Consider the following 16,404-nt stretch of genomic DNA (forward strand, 5'->3'; position numbering starts at 1 on the left):
AGTTCTCTTGAACTCTACTCTGTTCATCTCTTTAAGGATGCTTTTATGTTCCTCCGTTATGTTATGCAGTGTGCGAAGTGCTTCATCCATGCCACTGTCGGCTTGTGGGTCTGAGGGTACTTTGTTAATCAAGGGAACCCCCTTAGCAAACAAATTTCCCATATTCTCCGTTAAATTCGTCTTTAGATATTCAAAGTGTTTCGTTTCACTCTCTCGTAAGTCTTTCATTTCAGCCTTCATTTGTGACATAGATCTTTCGATAGAGCAGATTGCAGAGTGTTGCGATGCTAATACATCAACTTGGTCACTCAGAGTTCTGTTGATGTCGACATTTTGTTCTGAACTACTGATATTTGAGTACAATGTCAATGGGTCAACCATCTCTTTATTACAAACTAGCCTATCTTGTGAGTCTACCTGAATATTTTTCTTTTTTTCCTCATCTCTTCTTTCAGGTGTTGAGGTTCGGATTGGACAACAAATTTTTTGCTGAACTGGAGGATTGAGGTCTGGTGTTTTGATTATAATAGAGTCTTCTAGATGTGTATTGGACTCAATGGATCTCAAGGACAGACTGCTGCTGAACATTCTGTCAGATTTGCTGCACAAGATAGAGAGGTTATCATATGTATCTGAAGCTGATACTTTCAACACTACTATATAACAAATAATTTGAGGATGTCAAGTGAGGCCAGGAGCCCAATGTCCATGTGTTGCTAAAGATCAAAGATCTGTGGGGGTGTTGCAGGGTGTGTGAAGAGGTGCCACTGTCGGAGATGAAGCTCTAACCGAAGATGAGTAGATCATGGAACACAACCTCATAAATCATCAGATCATCCAAATCCCCTCCCTTACCCCATCCCTTAAAGTCTATGTAACACATGGACTGCCGGCTTCTGGTTGGACACATCCTTGAATTATTTGTATTTTCTGTAGTTTTGGAGAGTATGATCTACTTGATATTGATTTATCGGAAAGTTCTTACACTATTGTTATGATATTGGAGAGTGTCTATATAATGATAATGATAATGATATTGATTAATTTGAGTATGAGTTATTCTTTAGGATTGATTAGATTTTATATATTTATTTACTTGAATTTAGTATGAATATGAATTATTCTCTAAATTGACTTACTTATTGAACTATTCAAGTTTATTGTACCTTGACTCCTAGCCTTTTGTGGCAGGTTTGTCAAACAGACATGCCTGCCACAATGTTTCCTGTTCAAAGGAACCCCCATTTATCTCTACTGTCTTCACTCTGAAGCCTGTAGTTCATCTGCATCCCTCCCCGAACATAATAAATAATCCAAAAGGAACCCTCCACCACCCCCACCCTCCACCACCCCCACCCACCCTCCCAAAACAGAACATGAATAGATCCATCCACCACCCCCACCCACCCTCCCCAAACAAAGCATGAATAGATCCATCTACCACCCCCACCCACCCCCCCTATCATGTCACCATATGTCTTATTATTTAATTAATTATTTCATTAAATTACCTTTCAGTTTCAACATGCAAATCAATGAAATTTTCAAGTGTCTCTCAACATCAATTCCCTGGCTTCAACTCATTACCACCAGACCACCACCCATGATCTATATATTTCAGGCGAAGCTGACTCGATGAAAGTGGCACCTCGGAGGCACCTGGCACACCCCCATGATCTTGTTTTCCGTGAATATGGTATTAAAGAAAGACACCAACACCAAGACCGCAGCAACCCCCAACCGTACAGCAAAGGATATAGCAAAGGACCCAGCCAAAAAGGCCCCGAAGAAAGCCACCAAATCAGGAGAAACCTCGAAACCGGACATCAGGTATGATAAATGTCCCTGTGGAACTAGTGATAAAACCTCATGGATTATTGATTGTACCTCTTGCCCTCAAACCTGGCACAGCAATTGTTGTAATCTAAAAGGTATTTCCGAACAGTTTGTTACACAGATAGAGGATTGGCTCTGTCCGCTTTGTTTCAGTGCCCCTGGCGTGACCATCCGTAACAACCAACAGATCGAGACTTTACTTCTTAATATGTCTAATCTGAGGAATAAAAACATTGATCTTGAAGAAACTGTCATGAAAATGGAGGAGAAACTAACTTCGCTGATATCCAACACAAACGATCTTGGAGCTACCACCAAGACCATTTCTGAGAGAATACTCAAGCTAGGAGACATTGAGCTACATATTCAACATCGGACCCTCCAAGAAGGTCAGGTTGATGAGAAACTTAAAACTATGAAAAATCAGATCACTGAGCTTCAGTCTAGTATGGATGACCTTAAGAAATCAACTGCCTCCTCAAGCAGCCCTCAAATCACCCAAGCACCATCAAGCTCTCAGCCCTGGGTCCATCCTAGTCGTGTCACACCACCCACCCACCCACTCACCTACCCACCCACAGTTGTCCCTGAACCCACAACTACCATAGAGCACAATCAGAAAAGCTTCACCGACCTCAAACTAGAATTCATCAATGAAGATACAGCCTCAAATATCACCACATCACTAGAGTCATTGTCATTTGTGTCTGAATCAGGCCGCTCAACTGTTGCATTCGGAGCTCCTTACACGTATACAGGTTCCAAATCTGGTGCCGATGCAACCCCAATCCCCCTGGTGCTTCAGCCGATACTGGAGAAAATCAATGTCCTACAAAAGGAATTATTCTACCAACAGCACCCCACCTTCAAGTCACATCCTGAGAGGCATCCTTCACCTCCTGTCATCAATTCATGTCTCATAAATAGGTACGAAGGCCCTAATAGTTCACTTCCCAGCCACTCAGACGACGAGCCCACTATAGATGTCGAATCATCCATTTTCACACTGTCCCTCGGCCAAGAATGCTCCATCCAGTTCCTTGACAAAAAGTCTGGTGTCAAGTCTGACCTAACATCCACCCACCGATCACTCTATCATATGACAAGAAAATCACAAGACTTTTTCACTCATTCAATTCCAGAAGGTAACGTCACCCAGGACATCAGATATAGCCTCACGTTCAGATCAGTTAACTGGAAGAACAAAAACTCTACAATCTTGATAGGAGATTCAAATACAGGAATGCTCAAGTTTGGGACTAATAAACGTAATACATTTGGTGAACTCATGCCTGGCCTTAAAGAATGGGCGCCTATAATCAACAACATTGACCCTTACAGCTGTCAATCCTACAGCAATGTTGTTATCATGTGCGGGATAAATGATATAAAGCAACCTCAAAGTAACGTCAGAAGTGTATGTAGTTCGCTGTTAACAAAAATAAAAGAAATTAAGCTGCTGAACCCTAAATGTTTTGTTTATGTTTGCCCGCTGCTTCCTACTAAAATTGCTGATTTGAATAGAAAAGTTAACTTGTTTAATGAACTGCTGACGAACGGTCTTACATCTATGAGTTCTGGTGTTCAGAGTGTGCAAGGTTTTAATGGCTTTGCTGATCATTATGGCATGTTGGTCCATCAATTGTCCAAGACAGTTGATCGACAAAACAGGCCTGACACGCTTCACCTTAACGAACTAGGTGCTAGGGTCCTTGCTGGCCTAATTAAACAAACCATATTTTCCAGGCTCCACCGAGGAGTTGATAAACGAAGAGGACCGACTTGCAGAGTTGACGGGAGACCCTTCAGTTCAGTTGCCAGAGGAGGAGGCGGGTACAGTTACCAGGTATGGTAACTTTCTCAAATAAGGAAAAATGCAGTCACTGCCTTAAGAGCTTATGTTTAGGTCAAAAATTTGTTGAATGTTTTAAATGTAATTGCATTATACATGAAAAATGTTTCAAAAACTCTGAAGCAACCGTGATCAACTCAAATTACTTTTGTAGTCAGTGCAAAGCGCTAATCCTTAAACAGTACAACCCGTTTAAAGATATGATTAGTAAGTCGGATAACAATAACAACGACCCCTTGATTCTGAAAATGTCACAAGTTCTAGAATATTGTAAGCCTTACTCCACCAACAAATTTAATAACGAACTTAGTGCCGATCTTCATAAAAATGGTGGCTCTTTCTTCCTGAATATCGACGGCAATAAAAGCAACTTCGACCATCTCATATCTGAATTAGAGTGCCTCAAACACAATTTCCCTATCATAGGCCTTGCCGAAACCAATATTAGCCCAGAAGAGAGTTCCGTTTACCCTATTAATGGATTCAATAGTTTCTACCAGACTACAATGCATAACAAATCGAAAGGAACGGGCGTTGCAGTTTATGTTCACAATGCTTTTAATGCAGTCGTTAATGTAGATGTATCAAACGTCACCAGTAATTTAGAAAGCCTCTTTGTGACTATTCATCAAGAATCTAAAACTATAAACGTAGGAGTAATCTATAGACCCCCTAGTGGAGACATTGACGAGTTTCTCGCTGAGCTACAAGTAATTATGGGTAAACTCCCAAAGTTAAATGTACATGTAATGGGTGATTTTAATATTAACCTCCATAACGGCAATAGAAGATGCACACAAGAATTAGAAAACATAATGCTCGGATTAGGGTACTCACCAACGATATCTATCCAAACACACGAAAAGCCTGGATGTAAACCATCCTGTATTGATAATATTTTCACTAATGAAATCGAAAGCACGTTGTTTACAGGAACGTTGCAACTCAATGTTTCTCACCACCATGCCATCTTTCAAATCAATAGTTGTCTTAATTTTGTAGCTGATGAACCTAAACTTAAACACGCACAATATTACGACTATAGCACCTCAAATGTAGACGCCTTTCTCACATCAATTGATAATGAACTACATACCAATCCTCCTGAAAACTTCAGTAGTTTCTGCACTACTTTTCAGAAGCACCTAGACGAGGCTTTCAAACTTGACAAACCGAAATTATCTAAACGTAACGCTTTGAACAACCCATGGATTACTAGTGGTATTGTTACCTCAATTCGAACGAAAGACTCGCTCTATGATTTGTGGAAAAAGTCTCAGAAGAAAAAATGTTTATTGCTAACTAATAATAATAATATTAAACGCGAGGAGTGTAATTGCCTCACTTGTATGAATATAGCAAAAAGATACCTTGAATATAAGGATTACAGGAAGCATCTCAAGGTACTTATTGACCGTGTCAAGAAGAATCATTATGCAGGTAAATTAACTGACTGCTCTGGTGATAGTAAGAAAACGTGGGAAATCATAAACACTATTCGTGGAAAATCCAGGCGTGAAATAAAGCCATGTTTTATCCTTAACGATCAAAAAATAATAAATCGTAGGATGATTGCTAATGAATTCAATAAATATTTTCAGTCGATTGCATCCAAACTAAATGAAAATTATTCTGAAGATTATATAACCCTGGATGCAATTCCCTCATTCTCAAACTTCTTACCTAAAACCTGTGAGTCAAGTATATATCTAAGTGATTGTACACAGTATGAAATTATAGATATTATTAATGAGTTCACAAATGGTAAATCTAGTGACATTCCAATTCACGTTATAAAAAAGTCTGCTAGAATAATATCTCCCTTTTTAGCCAAGCACTTTAACCATTGCATGCAACAGGGGATATTCCCAGATGAACTTAAATTAGGAAAGATAAGTCCCATCTATAAAAAAGATAATCAGGAACTATTTGAAAACTATAGGCCAATATCAACCTTACCAGTATTTGGAAAAATTTTAGAGAAACTTATTTATAAACGTATGTACAGCTTCCTAATTGCTAAAAGAATCATTTATGAGAACCAATTTGGATTTAGAAAGGGTCACTCAACAAGCCACGCACTGAACTTATCTGTTAGCCATATCGAATCACACTTAAAAGACAGGAAACACGTTCTTGGAATTTTCATTGATTTAAGTAAGGCTTTCGACACGATATCTCACGAGAAGCTTTTATTCAAATTAAATAATTACGGAATTAGGGGCAACGCACTGAATTTGATAAAAAGTTACCTGTCAAACCGGAGCCAATATGTTCACGTCTTAAATGAAAACTCCGATAAACTTCCTGTTGAGTGGGGAGTTCCCCAAGGCTCTGTTCTTGGTCCCTTACTATTCCTCCTGTATATAAATGACCTATGCAACGTATCTAATAAAGGCAAGTTTATCTTATTTGCTGACGACACTAACCTATTCGTTTCTGCAGACTCGAAAAAAGACGTTTATAATGTAGCTAACGATATTCTTTCGTCTATTTCTAGATACATGAAATGTAATCTACTACATATTAACGCTAAGAAGAGCTGTTATATGTATTTCTCCCCAAACAAACGTGTAAATGAATCGTCTACATGCAGTACACCCGATGATTTAAATCTCTCCATAGACGGCTCCATAATAATACGTGTTAAAACAACTAAGTTTCTAGGTGTGCTGATTGATGATAAACTGAACTGGAAACCTCACATCGAATCACTAAATAAGAAACTAAGAAGTGCTTGTGGACGTATTTACCGCATAAAAAACTGTCTACCTATAAAACTGCACAAGCAGATATACCACACACTATTTGAATCACACCTTACGTTCGCCATCTCAGTATGGGGTGGTGTCTCTAACCAAGTTATCAACCCTGTATTCTTAACACAGAAGAGATGTATTAGAATAATTTTTGGAGATGCAAACTCATACCAAAACAAATTCAAAACATGTGCTCGTTCTAGACCTATTCAATGTAAAATACTGGGTAAATATGAGTCTAATGTTAATAACTCTGTTAATCCACGTATTAAACCATGTGCAAAGTGTGTCCGCTCTAAATCGGTAGTTCATAATAAACTTGTTAGACCCTTATGTTGTCAAAAACTAGGAGCTGAATTCTATTCCAAGGAATCAACCAAACCATTATTTAACAGTCATAAACTCCTTACTGTTCATAATCTTTACAAACTTCGTACTATAACTGAACTTTTTAAAATAGTGAAATATAGGGTACCCATATCTCTCTACTCTTTACTTAACATGTCTGAACTGAGGGATGACCGTCTAATACCACCAAAGCCAAGCCATAACTTTATTTATAAATCTTCTTGGCTTTGGAATCAATTCAAGGACTCCAATCCACAGAATAAACCTGACTTTGTGAACACATCCTGTAACTCAATCAAATCAAGGCTAAACCGATCTCTTCTAGATGCCCAAAGCAGGTTCGATAATGAGTGGCATAATGACAACTTTAACAGTTTTGGACCATGCTAGATTATTGATAAAAACGTGGAATTTATGTAAACAAATACTTAATTACTTAAATATTGCCGTTTCCGTACGGCGCTATACGTAATATATGTTAAAAGCGCGCCGCAGCTACTCCCTACCTCAACATTTGCGCGGGTTTCTTAAGCGCGCACGTACGTTTATTCTTGGCCGTTAATCAGACCCATGACATAACGCTATAGGTGGCAGTGACTGTAATTTTCTTCAACAATTACTGAATTATCCATCCATAAAGTGATTTACAAAATGACACCTAAACCTCGTGTTTCGGTGTTCACTTAAACGGTACTTGGCGGCTGAACTGTGGTGTCTGACGTTTGCAGCTAGATCGGACTCTGCATGATATTGTATTAGCAAATTTGTATAGTGTATAATTGTTTAGTGTTTATAATACTCTGCAACCTGGTAGCACGGCTGACACAAAAACAAAATGTTGGCCTGGCTTGTGCATAACCAAGTAAATAACACGCACTCCGATAAAAGCCGTCTGGAGAAACTCCGCAAAATGTTCATTGTAGTCAACGGGCACAAAGAAGCACTACTAGCAATTGTGTCCTTTACCCTCCTACATAATTTGAACATTTTTGTGGCTAACTCATTGAACAACATCTGAATTAAAATGTGTCTAGTATTAAAAGATTCAGTAAGTAATTTTTTCATGTACGCTGTACACTGTAGTTAGTAAATCAAATCAAACTTTTTCGATCAGCCGCGCGCTGAACCAGTGTTGCACTAGGTAAAAATTGTGTATATTTTGTTCATTTTTGAGTGTAAATTAATTTATTAATTTATCACAAATTATTTTATTATAATATAACCACTTATGTGAAATGGTTATTTTGACTTTAAATATTTGAACTAAATATGAATTGATTGTGGGTATAAAATAAAATTTGTTTTACTAAAAATTTGTTTTTACTGACAGATCTGAGATGTGTTCAGTTGGGGCCGAGTCATCTATGGAGGCGCTATCAGACAGCTGTTTATAGGGGTGAATTGTTGTTTGCGTGTCCATATCTTTTCTCATTATAGTTGTGTACTCCCCATCTTTTTTGGTCAACTCTGCGATTTTAGCTTTAACTTTTACGGTGGCTAGATCCATAATGTGGTTTAGTAGGCTTGGAGAGTCACATGAATTACAAAGCCAATGCAAATTCTCAATTTTGCATATATTTCTATATGTGGAGTCTGCCATTGGCTTCTTTCTAGTTTCACCAGATCTTTTTGTTGTTGTTGTTGTTGTTTGTGAATCATAACATTTGTAATGTACTTTCAGTTCACAGTATCCGCATGTGAGCAACTCCTGTTTGCATTCATTCTGGCAATGGCAGCATATCATCCCAGAGTCCTCTTGGATAACATGCAAGTCTTTCTTTAATATGGACGGAACAAGTGAAAAGTCTGATTCAAGATCGATCTGAAATGTGCTCAGTGTGCTCACAGATGTAGGACTTTTCGTTAGGAGTTGCTGATTTCCCACTTTGTTATTGGGTCCTGATTTTTGATTTGCAGAGTTATGTAAGGATATTTTGAGACGTGGCTTTAAATGGGTATCATGAGGTGGTGATTGCATCTTTGTGAATAGAGTCTTGACTTGAGAGACATACTCTTTGTTCTCGGCAAACTTGATACAGGACCAGGAACAATCCAAGGGAGTTTTCATAGAAAATGCAAAGAGTGCATAGTCAAAGTTACTAGTTGCTCCAAACTGCTGTTTGAATTCTATACCAGACTTGAATTTGGTTGCCAGCCAGGTGTAGGGGTAAGAAAGTGCTCTTACTTTTGTTTCAACAATGTTTTCAAGTCGTTCTTGGGCAACTGCAATCATCTGTGGGAGTGTTAAGGCCCACCATGGGACATCTGCTACATCGTGTAGTTTTTCTCCTATGTGCATCTGGTATAGCACTTTCTTTTTGTCTTCAAAGCTTAATGTTTTGCCAGAGTATGCAAGAACAATATCTTTAGGCAGGGAAATTTGGTGAGCAGTATCTGAAAGTTCAACAAAGGAGCAAAGAAAGTTTGATTGCCCATCAAAGCAAAATAAAACTTCTAAACTTGGACTCAATAGTTGAAGCTGTTTGTATATGTGACTTGTTTTTATACAGTTTGTGAGCATCTTTTTGTTTGAGGCTGACAAAACAACTGAGTCTGTAGTCTCTAATAGATTACAGTACAAACTTTCGAGTTGGTTGTTTTTTGCAGTGTCAACTGTTGCAATTGACACAACCTTTGGTTTGTTAGGTTTCAGTTTAATAGACATCTTTGTGTGCCGTCACAAGAAACCAAACCAAGTAGAATTGTTACAGCTCAGAGCTTTTGTAAAACTAGCTTTAACTGTCACAATTCTATGTTAACTGACTTGATTAATGTCTAGTCAGAGTAATGGGGTGTTAAGCTTTATTGAACTGGCTTAACTTTCCAGAAAGAGCTTTAAAAACGAGCTCTTGAAACAGGCAACACTTGGCTAAACTTTACTATAACTAGTTTTGCTAAGTGATTGTCCTTGTTAATGTCCAAAACACAGCAAACAAATAACTGGTTTTCCTGTTGTTGATTTGAGTAGAATATTAATGTCTATACACTGTTCGTTTTCAAACTGAATTCCAAATGTTTCCGAACTGATTAACAGTTTACAGTTTACAGTACCCAGTAGTAGAAAGTAGCTATTTTGTTCTCTTTGGACGTAGTCTGATTGTCTTTGCAGCCTTTGCTTTGCGCTTCGTTTAGAGATCGATTTCCCAACACCTGAAAGGATATGGGCACCAGAAAAGTGTGATAGGGATTGCCAGCAGTGCTGACAAAAGAGCTTTTCTGAGTTTAAATAAATGACAATGAAACTCTTAATCTCAGCTGTGAAACTCACCGTTTAGGTATGAGTCGGGGTGGTTGCTGAGATGAGTGAGTGAGGAACAAGAAAACTATTGTGTATTCTGCCAAACTTTAGTCATGCAACATACAACAATCTGCAATTGTTGTTACATTCTATTGAGGTGTGATGTCCCACTAGGGGTCCTCAATAAATGTAATAGATTTGTAGTGTTGTAATTAGTTTAAATTAGTTCTCATGGAGAAGGAGACAATGAACCACTTTATTGGCCAGTGCAGTAGCGTAACGTTGCCTGTTGGCGCCCCCCCCCCCCCCCCCCCCCCCCCCCGCCGAAAAGGCGCCCCCCTGTTGGCGCCCCCTCCCCTTTTGGTGCCCCTCCCTAAAATTGAACAAATTAGGTGATTTTAGAGGATACACCGGTAAAATCTCTAAAAAAGTGTGTATCTAGAGCAAAACGCGCAGTTTTGCTAGTACTTTAGTTAAGTTTTCGAAATTGTCCCACATTCAAACGACGATTTGGCGCCCCCCTAAGACGGCGCCCCACTGCACAGCGGGGTCAGCGGGGCCCTTCGTTACGCCACTGGGCCAGTGCCCGAAATGGTCTTACCAACGAGGAGGATACTTTGACTCATTTTATTTTAGCGTGACAGACATAGTGGACAAATTCTCACTACCAAGGATCATCGGCTTCATACAAGAAACTAAACGATTTACTAAATGCAAAGAAAACAAAATCTAAACTTTTTTTTTCTTGATTTATTAATTTTACCGGGGTAAGCACAGGGCTCCAATGCTCTATCTTACAGTGGTCACGATCTTACCATTAGTGATATAGAGCACCTATTTTGGTCAGACAACCACTGAAGTGAGACAACGTTTTAATGGGCACAGGAGTAAATTTAAATTAGATGCTGATAAGTCTTATACTAAATCAGCTTTATCGCAGCATTGCTTTAATGAACACCCGGAGTCCATGAGTCTTATTAATTTTAAAGTTGCATTTGTCAAGAAATGTCCAGCAATAGAACTTGATAGAGAAGAGCATCGATTAATTTCTATATTCAGAACTAATATTTTGGGGATTAATAGAATAAAAGTTATAAGATGATAAGTTTAGTTATTTTTGTTGTGTAATTTATTTGCCTTCCGTAATTTTTGTCAGTATTTATGTTTTATTATGATTGGTGTCCCGTTAAATTTTATTTAAATTAAAATAAAAGATTTTTTTTTTTTTTCCATACATACAAAAATTTTTTGGGATTCTTGTTTTTAAGTCTGTTTTGTTTCTACCTATATATGAGCCTAACTTATTTCTATTCAGGAGGTTCTCTCAAGATGATTTTTAATTCGAAGATTTCAAGAGCCTAAACTGTGTATGATTCGCCTCTCCAAACAAATCAAAAATTAGTGATATTGACCACAGCCCCCTACGAAGAAGAAGAAGAAGGTCACAGCAGTGGCGTAACAAAGGACCCCGCTGTGCGGGGTCCATCTTAGGGAGGCACCAAATCGTCGTTTGAATGTGTGACAGTTTGGAAAAGCTTAACTGCACGTTTTGCTCTAGAAACACACTTTTTTAGAGATTTTACTGGTGTATCAAATTTCAAGTATTCTGATATTGCAGCAGGTTATATTATAATTCTTGGAACTCCCCTGTAGCTGTGGCGCCTTACTGGAGCCTGACCGATGCCCAACTAGCGCTCTACCGATAATGGTATCCACTTAAACTGCCATAGTTTCATGGTATCAATGATTGTATTCGTCAACTAGTTTTAGATGTTTGGCCATATAACTAAAGTCTAAAACCCAAGTTTATATTCACAGCTACATGATATGATGTTACTACCAATTTTGGCTGCATATTGCTGTCAATCCTTGGTAGATGGCACTACTATTTCTGCTCTTAAGGATATGAACTCAGGTCAGTAAAAATAATTGTAAAGCAAATGCTTTGATTTGATTTATGGTATTTCAAATCTATTGATTGAGAGCAAGAATGAAAATCTATTTTAATTTCTTACATTTTGAAAGTACTAAATATTTATAATATTTCAGAGTGGACAACTGTGGTTTCAGCTGGTCATCTTGTTGAAGCATTCAGCACAATGGGACAACTACATATTCTAGACCCAGCTGCAGCAGGTGCTGAAAAGTACTACCACATCAACTTACACTTGTACAGTGCTGTAAGAGGAGTGGATCTGGAAGAGTTGAACATACAGATGGACTATTTGGAAAAGGATGGATATGTCAGGTGGACATTGGATGCAGGTAATTGGAAGCTCACGATCAACTCTTGTGAAAAAGACTTTGACGTTGATCCTACTGCTTCAGATGATGATGAATATCACTGGAGTATATTAATGACAGACCAGAGGTTCTACTTGAAGTGCAACGGTGTTGTCGTCGCAACTGTTGTCAACAGTGAGAGCTGTTATCATAAGACTGGGAAAGGAAAACTCGGTATTGGAGGATGGGAGCTCACCAACATGGTCAATCTTAAAACTCGCTTTGAGAATATTAGTAAGTTCCTGAGATCTTCATATCTAACTGCTTCATGCATGATTCATTCTATGTGACTAGGAAACCTACAGCTTACATTTGAATACTACAAACTTATAATTAGAAATTTTAAAATAATTGATTTTTTGGGTCAAAATTTGGCAGCTGTAGTCAGAGTCTGATACATATGATCTGCAGATTCTCATGTTGACTGCACTGTATGGTATGCAGGCATTATTCTGTTTCCTGCAATATAATATCAATAATCAATTTTACCATCTTCAGAGAACATAGGTTCGTGCTCAATGCCGAGTTACCGTTACAACAAAAGAGGTTTGATAGGGGTAAAGAAGTTGACCACTGGTGAGGATTGTCGATACGATTGTCAACACACATCGGACTGCAAAAAGGCTACAGTTGACATAGCGGAGAATGCTTGCAAACTTTACTCTAGTTTTGGAGGTGAAAACCTTGACTATCACAATTAATTCGGAGTTACCTACTTTGCCTTGTGGAAAAATAAACGATTCCACCTTTTGATGACATTCAATTCAGTTCCTATTGTAATCCAGCACAACAATATCGTGCGAAAACTAATGGGCCGTGCCACAGCCAACATGATGTGAATCCTCTTATTAATATTTGCAGGACAAGCAAGGTATGTCAATCAACAAGAGACTGACAGTCAATCTCGATACCTCAACTATCTTTTCGGCACATCCATCTCATTTGAACTGGACTGCTTCGAATATAAGGGTTTGGACTCTCAAAACTGGTCTTAAATCATGTGTTAAAATGTTTTCCTTTTTTGCTCTGATGTGATATATGACAATTATCATTAAATGCTTAAATATTATTATTAATATTAATATTAAAGCTGTTCTCCTGTCAATCAGACGACCCATGTTGGAGAAACGATGTGCGATTCGAATTGGGATCCGAGTAAGATTATTATTTGATTTATTTTGTTGTTTAGATGTTAAAAATAAAAATAGTTTAAATTTCTCATTACCCTGAGAACATTCACCATGAATCATATAAGCATGATAAAACATTTTGAGCTGACTTTATAAAACCTCAGAGAAACAACTATAAAATCAATAAAGAGTTGTCTGGATGATGAGTACGAGAACGAGGAAACTGCTATGTGGAATCCAGTGACAGGAATGTGTTCAGCTGTTCATGACAAATATGTCAAGATCGCCGAAATTCCATCACCTGGCTTCAGTGTGGTGTACAGCCAGTGCAAAGAATGTACGTATAAAACTGATTTGATGTTAAAAATATGTTGGGAAAAAGTATGTAAGTTCCCTCAAAAGTTTACACTTGTACATGTATTACTGTATTCAAACATTAGTGTTTGTAATTTATATTAAAATTTCACTAACAATTACAATTGGTCATGGTGCACACTACTTTTCCTTTTCTTTTTCATCTTCGTTGTATGTTTATTCCTATTACAGTGAAAGAAGCAACTGATTACGAAAGCTGCTTTGAATATGGAGTAATCTTGGAGGGAAATGTTTTGCTCGAAACGACATACAAGTTCCCTTACGATTGCAAAGGTAGACTTATATTATATCATTCATTTTTAAATTTATTATTATTTACCGATCTTTTTTGCTCTGTTTCGAGCGAAGACTTCACCATTATTATTTTTAAAACCTCAAACTAATCAATTAACTACTAACAAAGGAATGTTAAATGAAATTCTCGCTAATTAACTTAATATTTATAAAGGAATGTAAAGAGAAATTCTCGCTAATTAATTAATTACTTACAGAGGAGTGTGAGGCTAATGAGGCATGTAGTGGTTGGAGCTCCATAACAGAGATAAGAAGGTGTTATCTGTACACAGGAGCAGTTTATCGGGCTAGCTACCCAAGAGCTGTGTCAGGAACTTACAATTGTGGCACTGGTACGTGAGAGACTGAGAAACTGAAACTGAAAGTGTTTGTTTTAGTTTTACTGGTTAATTAAGGGTCTTGGGCCACTCTGTTTAAGCGAGAGTTGGTTCGTAAATTTTTCTTGACGCATGATCTCTAAAAAAACAAGAGGGTCTATACCTCGTTTTAAAACTAACTAGTAAAGAGGAGATAAATACTGACATTACAAACCACATATCTAGCCCCAGTACCTGCACCACCTGGGCGGGTTAGTGTAATGTGGTAAACTGGTTACAGCAGGTTTTAGCGAAGTGATCTTTTAGAATATTCTAGTTTAGTGTAGAATAGCCGTTGGATTTAGTGTAAGATTAGGTAAGGTTAGAGGAAATAAAGATTGACATTACAAACCACAGATCTAGCCCCAGTACCTGCACCACCTGGTCGGATAGTGTACCCGGTCAGTACCAACTTCGACCTCCTCTCAATCACTTCCCCCGGTCCCCTCAATCTACTTATCAACAATGATGATCTTCAGAGAACTGTACATGTTTACCAGGATGGTGTTCATAAGTTCAAGTTTGATATGTTTTCGAGGAAACAGAGCAGTGGATTTGATTTCAGGTTGGATATTAGCTGTTATGTTTCTCTATTTGAGTATTTGATGCAATGGGAACTCTTCAGGGGTGTAGGAATGATTTTCTTCATGGGGGGGCCAAATTCTAAATATTTTTTGGCGCTTCGCGCCAAAGCCAGAATCTAGGTAAGGACTTCAAAAACCGAAAAAAATATTTTTGGCTCATAATGATCAGGGTAGCATGAAACATGAACAAAAGTAGTTTCCAAGAAAACTTTGAAAATTTTTGACTTTGAAAATTTTCGGTCCGAGTCATTCTCGATACGTACCTCTGAAAGCAAAGCTCCCGTTTCCGAGCTCGTATTGCGAAAGGGAGGCCTGCCTTCCGAGATCACATTACAAAGGGGGACCCTCGAGTCCAAAATCTTATATCGAACTTCGAAAAACGAAAAAATATTTTTGGCTCATAATGATCAGGGTAGCATGAAACATGAACAAAAGTAGTTTCCAAGAAAACTTTGAAAATTTTTGACTTTGAAAATTTTCGGTCCGAGTCATTCTCGATACATACCTCTGAAAGCAGAGCTCCCGCTTCCGAGCTCGTATTGCAAAGGGGAGGCCTGCCTTCCGAGATCACATTACAAAGGGGGACCCTCGAGTCCAAAATCTTATATCGAAATTTTTGACTTAGAAAATTTTTGACTTAAAAAATTTTCGGGAAAAACTGTTTAGAAACCTAAATAAAAAAGTTGGCCCTTTTTGGCCCCTTGCCCAGATTTCATGGGGGGGGCGATGGCCCCCCCTGCCCCCCCGCTTCCTACACCCCTGGAACTCTTATTTTTTAGGGCTGATTTTACAGTTTCATAATATCATCATCAGCTCACCTAACTTTCCCTTATGACGATAAATAGAAATAAATTCCTTGTCGGTCTTGAAGAAAATTATCTTAATTGCTTTAGTTCTTATATTTATAAGAACTAAAGGGTAATATTGTGACGGGTAAAAATAATAGCGGGTAAAAATATGGCGGAATTCCGAAAATTATTATACAATATTATATGAATTACCCTGGCGGAATTTCCGAAAAACCTCCAAATTTAACCCGCCATAATTTAACGAGCTAAGGTAGTTAACTTATTGGTTTCTAAAACTAATAGAATTAAGGGGGCCGGGTCTTCATGGGCATTTTCCCAAAATCGACTTGTTCTAGTTGTTTCTGATAGAGGGGAGTTTAAATATCTATCAGATGCTTTTAATCCCATGGAAAAAATGTTGTTCCTAGCCGAAATTCTAGGGACTACGGGTGGAAGATGAATAATTGATATTCCAACAGCATCTTGTTCCCTGCATTGTGCTGATTCCGGGAAGCATTTTGTTTACGCTCTCATCATTCTGTAGGATGAGATATCGTTCAT

The 16,404-nt window shown here is 38.1% G+C and overlaps 1 protein-coding gene across 3 annotated transcripts in view; it reads left to right on the forward strand.

The window, feature by feature from the left end:
* The window catches only part of LOC134814281 (uncharacterized), an 81,681-nt gene that overhangs the window by 29,966 nt on the left and 35,311 nt on the right, over positions 1-16,404 (forward strand). For 2 of the 3 annotated variants that reach the window (XM_063822368.1, XM_063822366.1), the window contains exons 2-10: positions 11,852-11,948; positions 12,083-12,550; positions 12,815-12,991; positions 13,178-13,285; positions 13,426-13,471; positions 13,611-13,783; positions 13,993-14,094; positions 14,313-14,447; positions 14,829-15,036. The exons of the other annotated variant lie outside the window; for it this stretch is intronic. Coding sequence is in view for 1 of the 2 variants with exons in the window: in XM_063822366.1 (XP_063678436.1) it covers positions 11,861-11,948; positions 12,083-12,550; positions 12,815-12,991; positions 13,178-13,285; positions 13,426-13,471; positions 13,611-13,783; positions 13,993-14,094; positions 14,313-14,447; positions 14,829-15,036 (1,505 nt within the window). In the remaining variant the exon portion in view is untranslated. The remainder of the gene's footprint in view (positions 1-11,851; positions 11,949-12,082; positions 12,551-12,814; positions 12,992-13,177; positions 13,286-13,425; positions 13,472-13,610; positions 13,784-13,992; positions 14,095-14,312; positions 14,448-14,828; positions 15,037-16,404) is intronic. 3 annotated transcript variants of the gene reach the window in all.

The sequence above is a fragment of the Bolinopsis microptera genome, chromosome 4, assembly GCF_026151205.1.
Source record: "Bolinopsis microptera isolate Bmic1 chromosome 4, MBARI_Bmic_1.0, whole genome shotgun sequence".
Classification (NCBI taxonomy): domain Eukaryota; kingdom Metazoa; phylum Ctenophora; class Tentaculata; order Lobata; family Bolinopsidae; genus Bolinopsis; species Bolinopsis microptera.